Genomic DNA, 17,672 nt, shown 5'->3' with positions numbered 1-17,672 from the left:
AAAATATTGCAGTAAGTGTGTCTGAGAGAGAGAATATTTGCTAACTAACTCTTCAAAAGTCATCAATTGACCACTGAAGCACCTTCAATTACTCCAAAAGACTGAGCTTTGGTAAAATACTGAAAGGCTTTTATTCGCTGTACAATACGACCTCCACAGTGAGTGTCTGCCCCCGGACTGAGGGAGAGGGGCAAGGCGAACACCTTTATACAGGATTCTGTGGGAGGAGCCACAGGGGCAGTCAGCAGAGGGGTGTGTCCAGACCGGTAACCGAGTTACAACATATATACATGGTTTACCACAACCACCACAAAATAAATCTGCAAAAGAACAGATCCCGTTATTTCTCCATAAGAGAAAAATAGGATCGGTTATTGATGGTTTAAATAGAAAATTTCAATATAAAGTGCTGATCAATTTAAATTGATTAAAGTTAAAAGAGTTGCAAAACTGCAACCAAATCCGTAAGGACTGTTTAATAACAGGGTAGAGATTTAAATTAGGAATTTTAGCAAGTTGTAAAGGTAATGGAGCTCGTAATAATGAGGTTAAATGAAATTGTTTAATAGCTTTTAATTCCAAATCAATCTAAGCTGGTTTTTGGCTCTTATCGAACCAATATAGCCAAAAACATAATTGTCAAATATTAACAGCCCAATAATACAATCTTAAATTAGGTAGTGCAAGTCCACCATCTTTTTTAGATTTTTGTAAATGATACTTATCAATTCTTAGTTTTTGTATTATTCCAAATAAAGGACAAAATAGTAGAATCAATTTGATCAAAAAATTTTAGTTAAAAAGATAGGTATATTTTGAAAAATATATAAAAATCTAGGTAAAATCATCATTTTCACAGCATGACTACGACCTATTAGAGAAAGTGTAAGTGGGTTCCATCTGGAAAATAATTGTTTCATAGAGTCCATTAAAGGAGCTACATTAGCTTTATAAAGATCTTTATATTTTTAGTAATGATAATACCTAAATATTTAAAATAATTCACAATTCTAAATGGAATATCATTCTTTATAAAAACAGGAGCATTTAATGGAAACAATTCACTCTTATTTAAGTTAAGTTTATATCCTGAAAATTTCCAAAATCATTTAATGTTTCCAAAAGATTAGGAATAAATTCTTCAGGGTTCGAAATATAAACCAAAAGATCATCTGCGTAAAGAGAAATCTTATGTGTGGTCCCATTTATAGAGATACCATGAATATTTTTAGCTTCATGGAGTATTATAGCCAAAGGCTCCAGTACAAGATTAAATAATAAAGGACTTAATGGACATCATGTCTAGTACCACGTGAGAGTGAAAAAAAGGAGACCTGAAATTATTAGTAATAACAGTAGCAATAGGATTCTTATAGATCATTTGAATCCACTTATTAAAATTATTACCAAAGCCAAATTCTTCTAATACATTAAACAGATATGTCCATTCAATTTTTATCAAATGCCTTTTCTGCATCAAGAGAAATAACACATTGGGGTATCTTGGATAGTGATGAGTATATAATGTTCAACATCTCCGAACATTGGAGAAAGAGTAACGGCCTTTAATAAAGCCTGTTTGATCCATAGAGATGATTTTAGTTAAAATAGTTTCCAATCGGTTAGCCATTCCCTTAGAAAGAATTTTTGCGTCCACATTTAATAGCTAAATAGATCTATATGATGAACATTCAGTAGGATCTTTATCTTTCTTAAGGATTAAGGAAACAGAAGCTTCATAAAAAGGAGGTAAATTACCCTTCTCTAAAGATTCAAGAAATATTTCCAAAAATATGGAGAAAGTAATTTTTCAGATTTTTCGTAAAATCCTACCGCATAACCATCAAGTCCAGGAGCTTTACCTGATTGCATTGACAACACAGCTTTCTGAATTTCATGCTCAGTAATTAGAGCATCAAGGATCTGTTGTTCTTCAACAGTAATTTGAGGAAATTTAATCTTATGTAAAAAAGCCTTCATTTTGGAGGAGTCTACAGTAAACTGAGATTTATAAAGATCAGAATAAGAATCCTGAAAAATATTATTAATGTCTTCATGATTACTTACTATATCTCCATTATCTTTATGAATCTTTAAAATTTGTCTTTTAGCTCTAGCTGCCCGTAATTGGGAAGCTAAGAGCCTATTATTTTTATCTCCAAAAATACAAAGCTGACTTTTCAATTTAAGCAAATATCCTTCAATAGGATCCTTTAGCAAAATATATATCTGTGACAGAGTACATAGTTAAAGGTATGCGCAACGTTTTATATTATACATAAATTCTTTAAAGCTTTTGCAGATTTGTGAAACTGATTTTAAATTAATAAAGATATCTATTCTTTGTTCTTGATATTATATAGTAAGAAAAATTATGTTAAATATTTAAAATTTTTGACACAGGTAATTTGCACCAAACCAGATGATTACAATCGCCGTGGAGTTTTATGTGATGGCTCTCCTGAAGGACCCATTCATCGAAATCCAGGGAAACAGGATAGCAAGCGGACTCCAAAGCTTCCAAGCTTGTCAGAAGTGGAATACTGTTTAAGTCTGACCGAGTATGATACTCCACCCTTTGATAAGTTCGCCAATTACAGCTTCCGGAATACCTTAGAAGGTTTTTATTTTATATTTTGTATTTTAGTTACTGTGTGCTTGAGAAAGTTTGATTAGCTGTTCTGTGACATAGATTGTTATTTTGCTTGAGGCTTTTTGCATCAATATGGGCCAAAAATCAGAAGCAATGTATATAGTTATGCACCAAGAGGTCCAGAAAAATAGACGGAAAACAGGATATTGGTTTCAACTGAAGGACCTGGATAGATTTTACACCAGGAAGGCTAGCTGCCACTCTTGCAAGAAACTGTAGTGAGTGTGCAAATACCTAAATTAGATCCTCTCCATGATAAAAAATTTTATAATCGTACATCATAGAATGGGTGCATCCATTGCAGATCTCTTTCATTTACTGAGAAGCTTCACATGGAATTGAGCACTGTACAATCGTCAAGGGGCATCCTAGCGTCTGATGGAAGGAAAGTCATTCGTGATGTGGGTGGTGACGGTTGTGTCTAGGACATTGTGCCAGTGGATCTCCTGCAGTGATGTCTAGGCAATAGGCATGACTGATCTCCAGCAATCATAATCATCTTCTGTGTGCAAAGTATGACTTGCTGAAGAGCTTTCGCCTTGATGTCACTCTTGGTCAATTGCTACCTTGACATCAAGAGCAATTGCTTTTACCACGTGCTTGATATTTAGTTCTTTTGAACATATTTGGATCAAGTTCACGAGCTGAGTGATCCTGTGAAAATTCAAACTGAGCATCAGTGAGCAAGTTGTTGGTGAGTTAGTGCCACTTGATGTGACACCTTCCATCACTTTGCTAGTGATTGAGAATAAATTGACTGGGCTGTAATTAGCCAGAGGAGGCATGTCCTTTTCATGATCGGGGCAGACTCAAGTAATTTTCCACATTGTAAAGGCTGTGTCTATCCTTGAACAGTTCAAATAGAAGTACTCGTTGCTGGTTATGGAGTGGGGATCTTCAGTCCCTCATCCAGAATGACGTCTGAACCCATAGACCTTGCTGAGTCCACTGCTCTCAGCCATCTCTTCAGGCCAAATCAGGTGAAACTGATTGGGTAAAGACTGGCTCTGTAATGCTGGAGAATTCAGCAGCAAACCAGGTTGGAGTATCAACAGTTCTCTATGAACATGGCTGCAAATGCTCTAGCTTGATTGTAAAATTATAATTAATTTTTGGCACTTTCCTGCATTAATCCCATAACTCTTGATTCACTTAATCTGGTCTTTAACTTGCATACTGACCCTGATCATTGTTTAAGATGGGAATGTTCATAGAGCCTTCTCCACTTCTTGGCTGTTTAATAGTCTCCTACCATTCAGGTCTAGAGCTTTAATCTGATTCTCCTGGGTCACCTCGCTCTTTGCTAATTGCATGTTGCTTTGGCTCTTTAATGCCCATGTAGTCCTGTTTTGCAGCTTCGCAAACTTCGATTCTCATTCGTCACTAGACCGGGGTTAACGTTCTGGTGTGATAATGATGGCAGGGTGAGGGTTGGTTAAGGTGCACAGATGGGTTTGCTGATCAAATGCTGTTGAACAATTTTTCTGGGCTATTCACTATTTTCCAGAAGGAAACTCAGTCATTGGCACATATATCCAGACTGGATCTTAATACATTTATCCTCCTTCACTCCCAAGATTTCAATATTGTTCAGTAGTTTTTTTACTTACAGCATGAAATACATATCTCAAACATCCTCTCATGGTCCCAGAACGCATCTTACCAAATCGAAAAGGCTCACCAACGCCTCTACTTCTGAGGAGGCTGGAGAGAGCTGGACTATGCACATCAATACTCACGACCTTCTACAGATGTGCAATAGAGAGCATCTTAACATGCTGCATCACTGCATGGTACGGAAACTGCACTGCAGTGTACAGGGAGGCTTTACAATGGGTAGTCAAAGCCAAATTATCACCGGCACCAACCAACCACTCAAGGAGATATATTCAGAAAGGTGTTGGGAAAAGGCCAGCAATATCATGAAGGGTTAGACCCACCCTGCTCATGGACCATTTGTCCTACTCCCATCAGGGAGGAGGCTATGTAGCATCCATGCCAGGACCACCAGATTCAAAATCAGTTACTTTCCCTAAGCAGTAAGGCTGATCAACACCTCCACCCACTAACCCCTTCCAGACCACTACTTTATCATTTTCTGTCAGTCACATTATGTACAGACACCCATGTACCTAGCATCACTTTATAAACCCATTGGTGCTGCCCTCCAGTGTTTGCTCAGTGCTGCCCCCCAGTGTCCGCTTGGTGGAAGAATAAGTTGGACCAGGGCAACTCAGTAAATAGGCTATATTTTTTTAATTTCTCTTTGCGACTGTATCTTTTTCTGAAATAGTAACCATATATGCTACTTGTGCTATGTGCAGTGTGCTGTGTGCTGTGTGCTGTTGGTAATATGCAACTTGGCCTTGGAGGAAGGCTGTTTCGTTTAGCTATATTCATGTATGGTTGAATGGTAATTAAACTTGATATTATCAATATTTGTATAAAAGCTATCTTATATTTATATTTAAACAACAGGAATTCTGCAGATGCTGGAACTTTGATGTATGTTGCTTATATTTATATTTATTGTGTTTGTTTATTATGGTGTTCATTATCTTAATGCACTTTTTATATGCTGCGTCAGATCTGGAGTAACAATTATTTTGTTTTCCTTTACATTTGTGCACTGGAAATGACATTAAAATTCTTGAATCTAGGCTACAGAATGTTATAATTTTTGTTGAAGCTTTAATGGACAAAGGAGTCGAAGAAGGCAGTTAAAGATATGGTCTTGAAGACATCAGTTTCATTGTTAGACAAAAAAGATTCTGCAGGTGCTGAAAATCCTGAGCAACACACACAAAATGCTGGAGGAAATCAGCAGGTCAGGCAGCATCTATGGTGAAGAAACCGAATCATTAATGTGTTTATTCCCTTCCATTGATGTTGGATGAGGCCTGACCCACTAAGTTCCAACAGCCTTTTGTGTGTGTTGCTTTGTTTCATTTTTACCTGGCATTGAGCTATAGCCTGCAATAAGACCAGTGATCAGCAAGATAGCACGCTTAATGTTTCATTGGCTCTGCATCCTCATGAAGCTCGGTGAGATTTCTCAACAGATCAATTAACTGGAGAAACAAAGTTTTTTTTTGAGATACAGCACAGAGTAGGCCCTTCCAGACCTTCAAGCTGCACTGCCCACCAACCCTCATGTTAACCTTAGCCCAATCACGGGACAATTTACAATGACCAATTAACCTACCAACCGGCACGTCTGTGGACTGTGGGAGGAAACTGGAGCATCCGGAGGAAACCCAAGTAGACTCGGGGGAGAACATTTAAACGTCTTATAGGCAGTGGTGGGAATTGAACTCAGGTCACTGGTACTGTAAAGCATTGTGCTACCACTACACTACCATGCCAACCCAAGTTCATATAGGCAGATGCTCTTGAAGGGCCATACTTAACTGACAGAAAACGGAATTATTGGGTAACAACCATTCAGCCCAACTTGTCCATGCCAATCAAGATGCCCATCTAAGCTAGTCCTATTTGCCTTTGTTTGGCCTATATCCCTCTAAGCACCTACCAATCCAATCTGCCCTGTCCAAATGGCTTTTAAATGTTGTTAATATACCTGTCTCAACCACTTCCTTCAGCTGCAAGCTTCACATACACACCACCCTCTGCGTGAAGCAGTTGCCCCTAACGTTCCATTAAACCTCTTCCCCTCATTCCTTAAATTTCCTCACATACCTTAAGTTGTTCAAAATGGCACTGCTCCTGAAAATTTTTCTTTCCAAAGAAGCTGATGTGATTTGGTACTGCAGTAACATTTCAAATACAAATCAGGTCTACAATCCCATTTGTGTAATCCCCATTTATGAACAAACTATTTGCACAACGTTAGCTCTCCCTTGTATCTGAACAATTATAAACAAGATTCCACAATCAGTGTTGAGCACTGCATAACCACTTCCCATTAACTTGGAGCATATATCACTAAAAGTCAGCCTGAAATTCTTCTGGAAGCCCTTAAAGTCCAAGGTCATGGTAAAGTCTTCCACTGTTGTTTTATAGTTGTCACCTTGCTGATCTGTCAAGAAGTGGGAAACAGCAGGTGAGAATGTCTCCCTCCATTTACATTCAGGAAGTGATGGTGTACTGGGATTTTCAGAAGGCTTTTGACAAGGTGCTGCCCATGAAGATGCTTAGCAAGATAAGAGCCCATGGAATTACAGGGAAGTTACTAGCATGGATGGAGCATTGGCTGGTCAGCAGAAAACAGAGAATGGGAATAAAGGGATCCTATTCTAGCTGGCTGCCGGTTATCAGTGGAGTTCCTCAGGGGTCGGTGTTGGCACCGCTGCTTTTTACAATGTATGTCATTGACTTGAAATACAGTATTAATGGATTTGTGGCTAAATTTGCCAATGATACAAAAATAGGTGGAGGAGCGGGTAGTGTTGAGGAAACAGAGAGCCTGCAGAGAGACTTAGGTAGTTTAGAGGAATGGGCAAAGAAGTGGCAAATGAAATACAAAGTTGGGAAGTGTATGGTTATGCACTTTGGTGGAAGAAATAAATGGGCAGACTATTATTTAAATGGGGAGAGAATTCAAAATGCAGAGATGCAAAGGGACTTGGGAGTCCTTGTGCAAGATACCCTAAAGGTTAACCTCAAGTTTGAGTCTGTTGTGAAGAAGGCGAATGCAATGTTGGCATTCATTTCTAAAGGTATAGAATATAAGAGCAGGGATGTGATTTTGAGGCTCTATAAGGCACTTGTGAGCCCACACTTGGAGTATTGTGTGCAGTTTTGGGCTCCTTATTTTAGAAAGGATATGCATTGGAAAGAGTTCAGAGAAGATTCATAAGAATGATTCCAGGAATGAAAGGGTTACCGTATGAGGAATGTCTGGCAGCTCTTGGGCTGTATTCCCTGGAGTTCAGGAGAATGAGGGGGGATCTCATAGAAACATTCCGAATGTTAAAAGGCCTGAACAGATTAGATATGGCAAAGTTATTTCCCATGGAAGGGGATTCTAGGACAAGAGGGCAAGACTTCAGGATTGAAGGCCGTCTTTTTAGAACTGAGATATGGAGAAATTACTTTAGTCAGAGGGTGCTAAATCTGTGGAATTTGTTGCTACGAGCTGCTGTAGAGGCTAAGCCACTGGGTGTACTTAAGGCAGAGATAGATAGGTTTTTGATTAGCCAGGGCATCGAAGGGTATGGGATGAAGGCAGGGGAGTGGGGATGACTGGAAGAATTGGATCAGCCCATGATTGAATGGTGGAGCAGACTCAATGGGCCAAATGGCCTACTTCTGCTCCTATATCTTATTGTCTTATGGTCTTATGCACTTGGCTTCTGCATGTCTGCACTAAAGGCTGGGCAATACGATAGATGTCCCCTACTATACCCAGCAAGAAACCAGTAGCTTTCATGCATATTGCTTCACACTTATGGGTACAACCATTTCTGACCTAACAGATTCTTTAAAGCCACCATAGTAAATGCCATCCTCTTCTGTGAAGTGGAATGGCAGAGAGTGTTCCTTGCTGGCATTTCCAAGCAAAGTCCAAGGGTTCTCAGGTTTTTGATGAGCACGGTGAAGTTGCTCAGATATTGTAGTCCTGCTGATTCTTTTCTTGTAAACTCCTTCCCCTCGTTCAAATCCTAAAACATGAAAGGAATTACTGAGGGATTCCACTTTTTATGTTAGGTATATTTAAAGAAGAGATTGATAAGTTCTTGATCAGTAAGGGTGTCAAAGGTTATGGGAACAAGACAGGAGAACAGGGTTGAGAGAGGTAATAAATCAGCCAAGATGAAATGGTGGAGCAGACTTAATGGGCTGAATAGCCAGTTCTGCTCCTATGTATTATTGTCTTATGCCATGAGGTGACGTAATTCGAAACAGCTTTCAAGGAGAATGAAGGAAATTGCTAGAAAAAGAGACCTTACATAATATGAATATAGTCTTCTAGCCAACAGTAAGAACTTGATAAAATATCCCCAAAATGCATCTCTCAGTAATTTTACTATTTCTGTATAAAGGGTGGGGCCTGAATCCTCTTTCTTTGTTAACTGGCTTTTAGTCTAAAGATTGTGTTGTAACCCATTTACTATCTGAAGTTAACTGTTCTTTAACACGTTAAAGGTTAATTATACAACTGGCTTAATAATCAACTCAAATCAATGTGATTTCTTTATGAGCAGGTTTTGCCAACCCAGGTGATGGGATAGCTAATATATCACAGAGTGGTCTGCATAATGCCCTACACATTTACATGAATGGATCAATGTCCAGTGTTGGTGGTTCAGCAAATGACCCAATCTTTTTACTTCATCATGCTTACATTGACAGGTGAGTGCAATTGACAGAAACTTCCATTTTCTCCCATTTCCTTGCTAAGCCAATTGAATTGAAGCTGCACTAAAAACTGGAAATAATTTAGCCTCTGAGTATTTACCTTCCTATTGTTCCACATATCTATCTGTTCAACCGCACCTTCACTACCACCGCTTCTGATGTTGTTGCCCTCATTATCTTCCTGGCTGTTCCTTGTCATATAAAACTTCACCTTGAGCACCACCAAGGGTTTGACACATGATCACAAGATGATTATCAGCTGGTCATACAGTCAGTGGCCGCTTTATTAGGTACACCTATACACTTGCTAGCTCCTGGGATTTTCATGTATAACATTCTCTAGAGTTTACAGAGAATGGTGCAAATAAACAAAAACAAGAACAAAAAGCATCCAGTGTGTGGCAGTTCTGCGGACAAAACTGCCTTGTTGATGAGAGAAGTCAGAGGAGAATAGCCAGACTGTTTCAAGCTGACAGGGTGATGATAACTCAAGTAACCACACAGTACAAAAGTGGTGTGTTGCCTAATACCTAAAAGTGGTACCTAACAGAGTGGCCAATGACTGTAGAGTTACTCTGAGTAACAGGTGGAATATTCAGATGCAATGTTGATGGAAACCAGCTACCAGATAGCCATAGTCATAGTCATACTTTATTGATCCTGGGGGATATTGGTTTTCGTTACAGTTGCACCATAAATAATTAAATAGTAATAAAACCATAAATAGTTAAATAGTAATATGTAAATTATGCCAGGAAATAAGTCCAGGACCAGCCTATTGGCTCAGGGTGTCTGACCCTCCAAGGGAGGAGTTGTAAAGTTTGATGGCCACAGGCAGGAATGACTTCCTATGACGCTCTGTGCTGCATCTCGGAGGAATGAGTCTCTGGCTGAATGTACTCCTGTGCCCAACCAGTACATTATGTAGTGGATGGGAGACATTGTCCAAGATGGCATGCAACTTGGACAGCATCCTCTTTTCAGACAGCACAGTCAGAGAGTCCAGTTCCATCCCCACAACATCACTGGCCTTACAAATGAGTTTGCTGATTCTGTTGGTGTCTGCTACCCTCAGCCTGCTGCCCCAGCACACAACAGCAAACATGATAGCACTGGCCACCACAGACTCGTAGAACATCCTCAGCATCGTCTGGCAGATGTTAAAGGACCTCAGTCTCCTCAGGAAATAGAGACGGCTCTGACCCTTCTTGTAGACAGCCTCAGTGTTCTTTGACCAGTCCAGTTTATTGTCAATTCGTATCCCCAGGTATTTGTAATTCCGCAGCATATTATCCAGTTTATTCCCATCACTATCCCAGCCTGAAAAGGCCAAATATCAGTTGAAAAATATCAGGGCCTCAGAGGCTGATGGTATCAGAGATTAAGTTTTAAAATTCAACTGAATGTAACTTAAGAGACAAATTGACAGCCTCATTCCCCCATCACTTGGAAGAGGAGAACTTGACCCAGGACTTCAGAGATTCTGTATGTGATCATTATCAGAAAAGGAAACAAATCTAGCTATGGTAACTGCAGAGAATTTTTCCTGACACTCTGCCACAGGAGATGATCAGAGTCCTCTTCAAGTCCCTTTTTTGTGTGGACAATTTCATCCCTGAATCGAGGTCAGGATTCTATCAAGAATCATTATGGACATAATCTTCACAGAGAGCTTCAAGAAAAATATGTGAAGCAGTAACCAATGTGCACTTCAGAAAAGCCTTCAAAAACTCTGTCAGTCAAGAGAGATTTTGGAGTATACTTTGCAGATTTGTGTTTACATCATACATCTGCTGCCTGCTGGCAAGCATGCCTTGATCTTAATCAGTGATCTGTAACAGGCTCGGATGCAAACTCAGATTAGACTGGTATCAAACAGGATGACACCATCACTCCAACAGTGTTTTCAATTTTCTCACCATTCACTCAATGCCTCACTTCCAACAACCTTCCAAAGAAGTAATGCTAAGCTTCTGGACAAATAGAAAACTAAGATCTCACCAACCCCATACATCAAGCTGCTGAACACAGATGATGCTTGTGAATCCATAAGTTTGAAGGCCAAGCTCTAAATCATCGATGACTTGTCTGTTGAAGCATATGAGGGAATAGGCCTTAACAAAGCGTATCTCCACTAACCTCCTCTCCCTGCACAGCATGCAAACAATGAAAATCCACATATAGACCATTGTCCAAAAAATTGTGAACAACTTCTCAGCAAAGGCAGACATCAGTAATGAATTTCACCATCACTTATAATGGCCTAGCAGAGACTCTGTCTATCTGAAGAAAAGACTGAAGATTTGCACTTCAAACCCAACATAAAGTTTATGGTCAACCAGGTGGCAGTAAATCAACTCTCCTACACGTTGGTGAACTGTGGATTGTCTATACTTCATAGTGCTGGTGAAGTTCAGTGTTAGCAACGCTATCTTCACACATCCTCCAAATCCACTGGAAGAATAAGTAAATCAAAGTAAGTTTCCTCTCACATGTGAACATCCCTAGCATTAGGCTTTAATTACATTCAGCCACATCAGTGGGCAGAACATGTTATTTGATGGCAAATATCAAACTCTCAAAACCTCTGTTCTACACTATGTTCCATCACAGCAAGAGGCACCAGGTCAGTGAAAGAGTTTAAGGGTGTTATTAAAGCCTGCTTTAAAAAGGTATAATATTCATGGAAATGTGATGTGTCCTGATATAGGAGGGAAGTGAATGGACAAGAGGAGGCTGGGTAGGATCAACATATGAAGAGATAAGTTTCATGTGGCAAGAGCAAGTTCTGGTTCATCTGGGTATCCAAGATGGAGTGGGTCAGATGGAGCCAGATGGATGCACAAGTCCTTGGACAATGGGGCAAAAATGTACCCAATGTTTCTCTCACTCTGATGACCATGTCCATGTGTGGATGCGGCAGGCTGAGTGTAGAACCTAAAACCGTAGACACCAAGTGCCACTATATGCTGAAGGTCTATCTATCTTCCAAAGTTATGAAGGATGGGTTCGGCCTCGTTGCTGCACACCTATTATTCATGGAAAAGTTCTTCCAGATCAACACCTTTGACTACAAGTCCATGAAGTAATTGTCAGCAAGGAACATCCTGCAGATTTCACAGGAAAAGTTTTCGATGGATGCTGTGGAGTAATTCCCCGAGCAAACTGTAAAGACTAACTGGCAGAATGCCTCATTGCCAGATCTTACCAATAGGCACCAAGATCTGGGCTGCTGGTAGGAGGGCCCTCCGAGTTGGATCCTTCCTGCAAGCTCAGAACATCACTTCCAGTGCACCTGCCACCAAGATGACTGTAGTGGGTACAAAATGGTTGCTCCTTTCTTTGTGGGCTGTTGGTTTGAAAGGAGGGCATGGAGAAAGATGCGATGGCCTGTGTCACAGTTCATCACGAGCAGTTGACTCTCTAATCAACGGACTGCTCCCAGGGACACATAGAGATGGACATCAAGTGCTGCTGGCAGTTTGGTGAAAGACACCCTTTGGTCTGCCTGAAACTGGTTGTCCTGCCAGCACATTGAGATGCCCATGGAGGAATGTGGCCAACTGGCAGAGTCCAGGCTGCAGGAGCACATGCTGTGGGATGCAGTGAAGCTCGGTGCAACCACTGCAAGGGCTGGGGAGGAGCACAGTGTAGGGTTCTTCTGTGACTGGGCAGCTTGGGTGGGAAAGCCCCTCAATTATTGTAGTAGTGTACCATCCCGGGGAGCTACATGAGTGGCAATGCTGCAGTTGGTTTTCAGAAATGTACCTGAACATTACTTAATTCCTAGTCAATGGAAGGTATAATGGGAAGGTATTGCATTGTTTTTTTTCTTGTAAATAGTTTTTTTTATTATGAATAAAGTTTATTTTGACTTAAGAAGAAAGAGCAGGCAGGAATAATAGCTCTACATGGATGGTCTTGTTTGTGGAAGTGGGAAATGGTGGGTGGGGTCTGCGGAGAGAAGATCTCTTGATGTGATGTGATGTGATCTCTAACAGTGAGGGAAACAGTCTCCTGGTGTTCATTAGTGAAACCATGGCCCAGAAGTAGATATGAAGAGATATTTGCAAGCTGGCACCTAGCCTCTGCAAGATGGAGGTCAGTCCACCAGACTACAGTGGCACTGCCTTTACCTGTGGGTTTCATGAGTAGGCTTTGCAGCAGAGTTTTGGCCTGAAAGATAAACAATTCCTTTCTCCCCAGAGATGTTGCTGGACCCAGTGAATTTCTCCAACAGATTCCTTGTTGGTCCAGTTCCATTATCTGCAGTCCCTTATCTCCATGACTCCTGGGAATCTTTGGCTCATGATTGCTCTAATTGAAGGAAGGGGATTTTCGTTGGCATGGGGATCCTCGGATAGCTTTGCCTAGAACAGTTGGATGATTGCTTTTTCTGTCTAGAGAAAAGTGTTTTGAACTGACATAGTGATTGAACATTATTAGAAAATTAGCTACTTGGGACAAAGTAGCAGTGAGATTGAGGAAAAGGTATATCAATCACTGAAATGAGCATTACCTCAGAGGGAAGGGATTATGAAGCAGGGAAGTTATGCTAATTAGTAACAAACCTTGTTATTCAGTACCAAGTCACGGGGCACAAATCTTTTCTCCACAAGTTAAGGAAATACACAGAGACACAATGGAGAGTTCAAAAGGGAACAACAAAGGTGATATCAAGTCTGTGGTATTTGCCATCTGTTACAGAACTTCCAAAGTCTGACACTCCTTCCTCTTATAAAGAGAAGGAATGGTGTATATAATTTTGAGAAGTTTAATAAGGGAGATAGGGAGATTTTGTTTTCATTTGTGAGAAACCAGATCTGAGATCCACAGGAAAGGTGTCAAAGATTATCAGAAGGAAGGAGAAAGGGGTTGAGGGGAAAAATAAAACAGCCATGATCAAATGGCGGAGCCGACTCAATGGACCAAATAGCCTAATTTTACTCCTATATCTTATGGTTTTATTAAAGTTAGTGTTTTCCTTAAAAAGAAACTGTTCCAATTGATGGAAACAGCAAGTACCAGAAAAATATGAGTGACTGGTAAGTGAAGCAATAAAGATATAAGGAAGAACTTTCTTACATAGTAAATAGTTAAAACATAGACAAAGGAGTGTAGTGTCGGCTGATTTAGTGGTAGTGCTCATTAGGGAGTTGGATAAGCACTTAAAGGGAATCAAAAATAAGAGACTATGAGGATTATGTTGCATAATGAAGTTAGAAGGAAGCCAAAATGGACTAAATTGTCTCCTTCTTGCTGTAACCTTTCTGTAATATTGCGATTGCTTTTTAAGCTGATGTGAATAAATTGGTTGGAGTATCTGTACTTCAAAAGTACTTCACTGCCCAAAGTATAATGCTGGCTGCTTTGAGATTGCAAAGGGATTCATAGTATCCTTCACTAAAGTCATGCATGCAGAAAAGAATTAAATATGAAATCAGATCCCTCTCTGGAGAGAATAGCAGCAGTTAAAATGCCTTTGAAATTGTTCTGAAGATATATTGGGACTTCAGTTCACATTGAATCCTTACATATAGATGACTGCCAATCCTCCGTTTAAAGTAATGGTTGTGCGCAATGTCTGCCTTCCAGCTTGCTGAGGGAATTTAGAAGATTACAGATTGATGTCTATTTAAATTTCTATGTCATTCAATGTAGCATCCACACACACACACACACACACACAGGATATACCTGCAGAATAATATTAACATCTCTTTAAATATCACTTTCCACTGAAAAAGCTCTTTTTAAAATCACATTGACCAAATTATCAAACCTTGGATGGTTTATTGAACAACTTTTCATGTGACGAGAATACACATAAAATTAAGATGTTTGCTGGCCTGGGCTAGCATCAGTGACATCAGCAAGTAGTCTGCCACCTGCCCTCAGGGGAAGGAGAGATAAGGAACAATGGAGCAGCGTCTGGAGATGTGTAATGAAGGGACGTGGGAGAGAAAGAGCTGTCTGGAGCGGCTCCCCCTTTGAACCCTGAACTGTTTGAAGTGGTGGACAGGCGATGCCCCAGCAGGGGGATAAAAAGGGACAGGTTCGCTAAGGCTGGACACACACGCCACCCGAGGTAACGAGACCCTGGAAGCGGTGCGCCTCTCATGAGTGGGTGAGAAGTATCAGACAACGACCAGGGTGGAAAGGTACGATCAGCGGGAACCCGGTGTGTGTCCACCCTTGCCTGGGTGCCGGGTTCACTGCAGAGGATCGACCGCATCTGGAGGAGGGGTCACAGTCGGTGACCTCAGGTGACATCACCAAGGACCAGCCCAAAAGCTGCTTGTGAGCCATCTCGCCGGTCTGTGAGTGAAGCTGTGCTGAATGATCAGTTGTTCCTGTTCTCTCTGTCTCTCTTCCCCCACGTTGTCCATCCATGGCAACGATTACTGCGAACTGAACTACTAAACTGGACTGAACTTTGAGTCACTTTTAAATTTGGTCATTTACCCCTAGACAACGATAGAGCTTGATTGATGCTGTTATCTTAATTCTGTGCACATGTGTGGTTATCATTGCTGAACTGTTGCATTTATTATCCTTTCGATTACTGTGTTGCTTGTTTCTTTAATAAAACTTTCTTAGTTCTAGTAATCCAGACTCCAACTGAGTGATCCATTTCTGCTGGTTTGGCAACCCAGTTACGGGGTACGTAACATTCAATAAATAAGAAAATACACAGCCCACTTGGGAAATAACCCCTGTCAGTCATCAGTGGTTGACATGTTGTCATAACAATATTCAAGTTCAAGTTTAATCACACTCATCCATATATGAATACTCATGAATGCAGCCCTCTGGGGCCAAGGTGCAAAACACAGTACCAATAGTCATACACAGCACAAGGCACATATAGTACATCTAAGACAGCAAGTAAACATGCAGTCACAGAAATACTGGAGGCCAGCACCCAACCCAGCATGGACGCCGCGAGACACTGCCTGTGGTGTCTCCTCTCCTGGACTGCTGCAACAGGCAAGCCCATGGCTTGAAGCCTAGTCCTTACTAAAACAGAGGCTATGCAGCTCCTCTACCGTCTGTCTTGCCAGTAAACAAGCGAAACAGACTTGCAGTATTTTATGTTATCAATGTCCAATAGGGCTGTGCAGTCACAAGAGAATATCCAACAAAATCACTCACTGTTAGACTGCACACCGCCTTCATGTACCGACTCCAAAGTCTTTCTGTAGCAGGCAATAACACAGCCCGTACCAAACCCAGCTCCTCTACTAATGAGCAGCTCACTGATAGGGGTAGACTTGCAATACTTGAAGTTCTTAATGTTCAGTATTATCTTACGATCTTAAAAAAAGACAAAAAGTACCTTTGATTGGCCAAGAAGAAGCCGCTGCCTCTGACCATGCCTCCACCTTACATGGCAGCTAGTTCAAGACCGTGCACCCAAAGTTCTCTCAATAACTAAACTTTGTGTAGTGAACAGCGAGGAAGCCTATCATGGCTTGCAGCAGGAACTGGACCAGTTGGAAAAATGGGCTGAAAAATTGCAGATGGAATTTAATGTAGACAAGTGAGAGGTGTTGCACTTTGGTAGGACTAACCAGGGTAGGTCTTACACGGAAGAGTGCGCACTGAAGAGTATGGTAGAACGAAGGGATCTGGGGAACAGGAGTGTAACTCATTAAAAGTGGTGCCATAGCTCGATAGGGCCATAAAGAAAGCTTTTGCCACATTGGCCTTCATAAATCGAAGTATGAGTACAGGAGATGGGATGTTATGTTGAAGTTGCTAGGTCTAGAGGACCTGGGTTATAAGGAAAGATTGAATAGATTAGGACTTTATTCCTTGAAACATAAAAGACTGAGAAGAGATTTGATAAAGGTATACAAAATTATGAGGGGTATAGATAGGGTATATGCAAGCAGACTTTTTCCACTGAGGTTGGGTGCGACTACAATCTCAGATGAAAGGTTTAGGGGGAAGATGTGGGGAAACTTCTTCATTCAGAGTGAAGCAGTGCATGTGCTGCGATTTCAAAGTTTAAGAGAAGCTTGGATAGCTATGTACATGGATGGTAGGGGTATGGAGGGCTATCGTCCCGGTGCAGATCGACGAGAGTAGGCAGTTTAAATGGCTCAGCATGGATCAGATGAGCTGAAGAACCTGTTACTGTGCAGTATTTTTCTATGGCTCTGTGACATGTGTATATATATATAATCCTGTTATATCCTCATGCATTTTTATATCGTATGTTAAACCATCACCAGAAAATATATGTTGAATTCTGGGGTGTGATGGTCGAACATTAAGAAAATAATCAAATCACTTAATTACATTATTCAGTTATGATTAAGTAATGGCATTTAGTTTTTTTTATTGTACTCTGAAATTTTCACCACTTTCTAGGTCAATGTCAACTTAAGTAAAACACCATATACATTTGGTAATTAAAGTTGTCATGGAAACATGGACTGAATGAACTGAATGCATGATATGCTCAAGAGAACTATAATGGAATGATTTAAAGATCCAGTGCTGGTGGATTATTACTCATTATTTAGCAGTGATGAGTGAATAGGCTTGACAGTCTTCTATGCCCAACAATTCAGAACAAAGAATCAGGTCATCACTGGTTCTAATAAACTGAACACAAAGAAGATAGAAGCAAATTACACCTGTTTACCTACAATGATTGAAATGGCTAATACGACTTTATCCTGGGATT

At 40.6% G+C, this 17,672-nt stretch overlaps 1 protein-coding gene across 1 annotated transcript in view; it reads left to right on the top strand.

Annotated features, from left to right (window-relative positions):
- tyr (tyrosinase) overlaps positions 1-17,672 on the top strand; it is a 47,609-nt gene that overhangs the window by 17,103 nt on the left and 12,834 nt on the right. The window contains exons 2-3 of the mRNA XM_063052840.1: positions 2,404-2,620; positions 8,821-8,968. Of these exons, the coding sequence (XP_062908910.1) occupies positions 2,404-2,620; positions 8,821-8,968 (365 nt within the window). The remainder of the gene's footprint in view (positions 1-2,403; positions 2,621-8,820; positions 8,969-17,672) is intronic.

The sequence above is a fragment of the Mobula hypostoma genome, chromosome 7 (genome assembly GCF_963921235.1).
Source record: "Mobula hypostoma chromosome 7, sMobHyp1.1, whole genome shotgun sequence".
Lineage (NCBI taxonomy): Eukaryota > Metazoa > Chordata > Chondrichthyes > Myliobatiformes > Myliobatidae > Mobula > Mobula hypostoma.
Note: the sequence above shows the minus strand (reverse complement) of the source record. Positions and strands in the feature narration are given on the sequence as shown.